Source organism: Narcine bancroftii, chromosome 3, assembly GCF_036971445.1.
Source record: "Narcine bancroftii isolate sNarBan1 chromosome 3, sNarBan1.hap1, whole genome shotgun sequence".
Taxonomy (NCBI): Eukaryota; Metazoa; Chordata; class Chondrichthyes; order Torpediniformes; family Narcinidae; genus Narcine; species Narcine bancroftii.
Window position 1 is genome coordinate 229,953,548 of NC_091471.1, and position 6,506 is coordinate 229,960,053.

Below are 6,506 nucleotides of genomic sequence, written 5' to 3' on the forward strand. Positions count from 1 at the left end.
TATTCAAAGTACTACAAAAATTCAGCCTACCAGAGAAATATATTAATTGGATTAAAGCATTATATAAGGGGCCATTGGCGAAAGTGACAGTAAATGGATATATATCAAAACAATTTAACTTAAGCAGATCAACAAGGCAGGGATGTCCACTATCTCCCTCACTATTCGGGTTAGCTATAGAACCACTAGCAAAACTGATAAGAACAGAAAATAAAATGAGGGATAAAAATAAAAGAAAAGGAACATAAAATCAGTCTATTTGCAGATGACGTTATAATATACTTAACAGAACCAGAAATATCAATAAAAGAATTACATCGGAAATTGAAGGAATATCGAGAAGTATCGGGGAACAGATCAGCGCAAATAAAAGTAAAGCAATGCCAATGAATAATGCGGATTTCACAAAGTTTAAGAAAGAATCGCCATTTAGATGGCAAACACAAGCAATGTGATACCTAGGTATACAACTAAATAAAAACTTCGGCCATCTGTATAAACTCAATTGCCATCTATTAATGAAAAAATTACAAGATGACTTAGAGCATTGGAAAGACTTACCACTAACACTGATAGGAAGCATAAACTGTATTAAAATGAATATTTTCCCAAGGATACAATACCTATTTCAGTTATTGCCAATACACCTAACAGAGAAATTTTTCAAGGAGTTAAAGAAAATAATAAGGAAATTCTTATGGAAAGGGGGAAACTGAGGATAGCACTAGATAAATTAACAGAATGGTACAAACAAGGAGGCTTACAACTACCAAACTTTAAGAATTATTATAGAGCCGCACAATTAAGATACCTATCAGATTTTTATCAAACAAGGGAAAAACAAGATTGGACCGGATTAGAACTAGATAAAATAGGCAAGAAGATACCTGAACATATATTATACAAATGGGATGAAAAATTGGCGCAACGTAGGAATTCACCGGTATTGCATCATCTGCTCAACATTTGGAAGATTCATGTAGAAAGGAATAAAACAAATTACCATCTACCAAAACTAATATTGATGCAAAATCAGTTAATCCCTTTCACAATCGATAACCTTTCCTTTAGAGAATGAGAGAGAAAAGGAATAAAAAAATAGAAAAGTGTTTTTCGAGAAATAAATTATTATCCTTTGAACAAATGAAGGACATATATAATATAACTCACGATGCAATGTTTGCATACTACCAACTGAAAACCTACTTGAAGGACAAATTGAGAAACAGTCTGAGGTTACCAGAAGAAAGCACTTTTGAATATGTGATTACAGACACAATGATAATTTAAAAATTTGTAACAAACATGTACATCAATCTGCAAGAAAAGAAGCACGAGGAAACAAACGGTAAACCTAAACAAAAATGGGAACAAGATCTAAACATAAAGATAAAGATAAAGAAGTTATGCTCCGGAACTATGAGGAATACAATAAACACGAGGTTACGCATGATACAATATAACTGGATACACAGGCTATATATATCACCTCAAAAGTTAAATAAATGGGACCCAACAGTATCAGACAAATGTTTTTGCTGTAAAAAGGAAACGGGAACAACAATTCATGCAATTTGGACATGTGAGAAAGTGGAAAAAATTTTGGAAGATCTAAACCAGATATTAAATAAAATCACAAAAAGCAATATACCAAATAACCCAGAGATCTTCCTCCTAAGTAATACAAGAAACAAAGAATTTGGCCTCGATTTCGGTGGAGCACAAAAAAGATTTGTTATGATAGCCCTAGCTGTTGCAAAAACAATATATTATGTCAACCTGGAAATTAGAAGACAACTTGAGAATACAACAATGGTATATAGAAATGAATAAATGTATTCCATTAGAAAAAATAACATATAATTGAAGAAAGAAAATTACAATATTCGAACAAATATGGGATCCAAACTTGAAACATTATAGAGAAATCCTTCCATGGACTTCAACCACGTAAAATGACAGAAGGAGAAGATAATGAAAAGAACTGACTCAGTAAAATTTCTTGTTTATTTTTATTAAGTGACAACATTGTTTAACGGGTTTAATGTATCTTATAGATTGAACTTCAAATAAATGGGGAAGAGGGTGAGGGAGGGAGGGAAGGGAGGGGGAAAGGGGGGAAAACGACACTGTATATATTTAAGAAGAAAAATGTCTGTATGTATCTTGGTCAATATGGTTGTAGTGTGAAAAATAAAAATTTTAAAAAAAGACAGGCTTTCTAATTCTTTCAAAAATGTTAATTTGTCCAGTACATTTCAAAACCAAGCAGATTTATACATTTTCTGAGAGACGATAGTTTAGAAGTTGTGTGTGTTTGTGTGTGTGTGTGTGTGTGTGTGTCCTGGGGCCCCGACAACTTCTCAGAGCGGGCGAGGATGGAGGCGCTTGCAGAGGAGCGACCGTTCCAAGTTATCCAACACTATTTCCATTTCAACCGTAGTGGTGATGCCGAGGCGAAATGTAACACCATTTCTTTCCATCATTCAGCAAATTTCATGATTCGACACAGCGGGTATTTCACCGCGTTCTTTAGCTCTTCTCTGAATTTTCTCTGAGACACAGCGTAAATACACGTGTTGGTGCAGGAACTGAGAAGCTGCAACATTATTGATGTGCGTTCGATGACGTAACGGGGATCATCGACAGAGTATGTGAACGCCTTTGCAAGTCGCCGATAGATGTAAAACACCACCTGTGTCACCCACAACAAGATGAAGCTGCCGGTGATACTAAAGAGTAAAACTATCGATTTCCTTCGATTCTCAATCTCGGGATCCTTCTCAGTCTCTCCGTTGCTGCGACTCCTGAGTCTCCTGCGGACTCCACTGGCCGCTAAAATCTGTCTGACCGTCAGAATATTGAGGAACAGAATGAGAATGAACGGGACACCAGAAGTTAAAATGCGATGAAATATCTCAAATGCCGCCCAAGCTGGGGCCGATACGAAGATCTGTTTCGTGACACAACCCCATGGAATATTGTCAATGAATTGACTAGGTCCGAGGCTGATGTACCAGGGCACTGTCTCCGCAAAACACAGCCCACTCACAGTCCCGATAACAACCGCCGCAATTCTCTCGGTGCAATATTTTATTTTCAACTGTTCATGACAAATGTTTACAAAGCGGTCAACGGTGAAAGCGACCGTCAGCCAGACGGAGACGGCTGTAACTGCAAAGACCACCCAAAATATTAATCGGCAAACCGGGGTGATGGTGAGGAAGGAATGTGGAAAATAAATGCCAGCTGTCTGCCGCAACAGAGGGTCGGAGAAAACGACCAGGAGATCGGCCGCTGCCATTCCCACCAGGTAGCGAGTGATACATTTGGAGAGACCGCACCTTCCTCGGGAGAGGATCGCAATGGCCACCAAGTTCACTGGAAGAGAAGAGGAAAGAAGATAAAATACGTACCTGTCCAGGAGCCAAAGTGACAGTTTGGCGGATGCATTTAAGTATCCACATTTTTTTTTTGCTTCATCGTTTCATGGATACTGAGTCCTGGACGTTTGACAGGGCAGAATGAAGCGAAAGACAAGTGTCTGATAATTCCTGTGGATTTCACACTGTATCGATGTAAAGCAGTGGTTTACAAACTGCCTCCATCGCCTGGTGTATTTGTCAGGACCAGCAGATGAACAATGCCTTCTGCGAATGAATACAGAGATTCTCACGGTGCAATAACCGACCATCGGCCTGCATAAAGCATCTGTTCTGTTTGAACAGAATTGCACATCCAGTGAAACTGCAACAAAACTAAAGGCGCAGAAATGCCGATTGTCCCTTTTTTAGGGGGGGGGGAGGTTTCAGTGAAGTGGCAGCGGGAAACCTATTGCCGCGATTTGAATTAAATATCAATTTACACCAACAGCTGCAACGCGAGCGGCTTACCGAGAATTCCAAAGGCTGTAAGAAGAGGATAGTAAATATCTTCCATCCGCCAGATTACTGCATACCCCATTTCAGTGAGAAGTTGTGACTTCTGTTCTCCAGTAACACACAGCTCCGACAGACACCCTAAGCTGATTAATTCAAATAAGCACCAATTTATACAGAGGATCAGTCCCTGGGGACAAGGTTGCATCGCCAATTGCTCGTCTTCGTTCCATTCATTTGAACGAACAGTTTACATCAACGCCAAGGCCTCTGTTATTTATGCCAGATTCTACACAATTTACCACAGATACATCACAATAGCTGGCATTACGTCCGCTGCATTTCTATTGGAAATCAGAGCATCTCCAAGCAGTTACCGCATTCGAATAGAACAAGATTCAGAATGAATTTTATTTTTTATCTTGATAATAAAACAGGGTTGCAATACATGAAATAGCTTTTTGCCTGCTGCCAGGCAGACAAATACGCAAATGACATGGTTTGCCAAAGCACCTCTCACAGTTCTTACAGTCAGACATAGAGCGAGAGAGGGAAAAGCTAAAGGCAGTAGTCGTCCCCACCACCCCACCCCCCACCTCCCACCCCCAACCCACCCCCCCACCCCCGCCGCCCCCGCCAGAATCACCGAGTCTCCGTTAATTTCACTGCAGCGCTTCCTCAACCCCCGCAGCCACACAGAGTCCGGCTCAAATTATTGGCAACACAAGCTCCAGATCCGAATCTCCTACAGAGTGAGAAAGGCTTCATCGCGCTCAGAACCTCCTTGCATCGTGATACATGCAACCCTCATGACAGCATTCGCCATTCTCCAGCAGCCCGCAGCCGGCAGCCTGTGCTGGACGTCAGCCGCAGAGTCGCCCCACTTGTCTGTCGCCGCCGGTCGTATCCTCTGCTTCTCCCTCTTAGACGGGGGTGATCTTCCCGTCCTCTAGCGCCTTGTCCCATTCCTCCGCTTCCTCCGTGTCTGCAGCCTCTCTGCAGCTGCCGATAAAAAGGCCGATAAAAGCCGGATAGGAGCCGACGATACTGCAAGCGGTACTGCATGAGCGCGCCTGCATACATTTCTCCCAGACCTTGATGAAGGCGTTAAGCCCGAAGAATTGTTTCAGCACAGTATCTTTCCCTTTGATATATCATGTAGTGTTTGACATGCTCAGTTTCTCCAGCATTGTGCCTTTACCATCAGACCATAAGTGCAGAAGACATAGGGGGAAGAAATAGACTATTCGGCCCGTCGAGTCCGCCCCACATTTTTACATGAGCTCATTCATTTTCCTAGACCCTAACTTACTGGCTCGCCTCCTCCCCATAAACTTTGATCTCTTGCTAATCAATAACCTCTCAACCTCTGCCTTTAATACATCCATTGCTCTCACCTCCATAACAAGTTCCATCGATCGGCCACGGCCTGAATGAAGGAATTCCGAAGCATTTCTCTTATAAGCGGTCGTCCATCAATGCCGACGTTGTGTCCACTTGTCTGAGACTCTCCACCATGGACAATAACATTTCGACATCTACTCTGTTCACACCTTTTAATATTGCAATTGACCCCATGAGATCGCCCCCCCCCCCCTCATTCTCCTAAATTTCAAATATTACAGGCCAGGATCTGTTAAACGCACCTCATATCAAAATTGTTTTATCCTTGTAAACCTCCTCTGAACCCTCTCCAACATCAACATATCCTTTCTGAAATGGGAAACACAAACTGCTCACAATACGACACACGGGGGCCCCATAGTGGCTCAACGTCATATCCATGCTCTTATATTCTATTCCTCTTGAATGGCAGCGTTGCATTTTCCTTCTTCAATACCCTCACGACATAAAGTTTAACTTCAGTCATGAAGACACCCAGTTCCTTTTGCACTTAGTTATTTTCAATTTTCTCCCCATTTAGTGAAATATTCTGTTTATTTTTTTACCAATGTGCATGTCTATACACTTTCTGACGTTATATTTCGTTTGCGAGTTCTCTGCCGTTCTACACGTCTGTCTAAGTCTTTCGTCATTTCCTCAACACTACGTGTTCATCCACCTACCCTCGTATGATCTCCAAACTTGGCCACAGAGCCATTTATTCCATAATCCAAATTATTAATAAACAACAGAGAAAGTAGCGTCACCAACACAGACTGAGGCCAACCAGAATATAATCCCTGTATGCCTACTTTCTGCTTACTGGTAATCAGTAAATACTAGTACATTTCCTGTTATACCATGGGAGATATCTTGTTAAGTAGCCTCATGTGCGCCATCTTGTCATACCTCTTTGGAAACATCTTCTGCATCTATTGTATTCAACCTGGTTGTCACTTCTTCAAAGATTTGCAATAGGTTTGTCAAACGAGACTTTCCCTTGAGAAAACCATGCCGACTTTGGCTTATCCTATCATGTCACTCCAAGTACTCCATAATCTCATTCTTGAAAATCGACTCCAACATCTTGCCAGCCCATTGACATCAGGATAACTGATCTATGATTTCCGTTATGCTGCCTCCCTCCTTCCTTGACATTTTACAGTCCTTTGCGATGACACCAGAATATTTTGATACCTGAAAACCATTACCAATGCCTGCACAATCTCTACCCTACCGATGGTG

The 6,506-nt window shown here is 41.4% G+C and overlaps 1 protein-coding gene across 1 annotated transcript; it reads right to left on the reverse strand.

Annotated features, from left to right (window-relative positions):
- Positions 1 to 2,482: 2,482 nt before the first annotated feature.
- Positions 2,483 to 4,668, reverse strand: LOC138756762 (probable G-protein coupled receptor 139). The gene is made up of 3 exons (XM_069923147.1): positions 4,628 to 4,668; positions 3,894 to 4,024; positions 2,483 to 3,381 (listed from the first exon to the last, which is right to left on the reverse strand). The coding sequence occupies exons 1-3, from the start codon at positions 4,666 to 4,668 to the stop codon at positions 2,483 to 2,485; spliced, it is 1,071 nt and encodes a 356-aa protein (XP_069779248.1).
- Between the last annotated feature and the right edge of the window lie 1,838 nt (positions 4,669 to 6,506).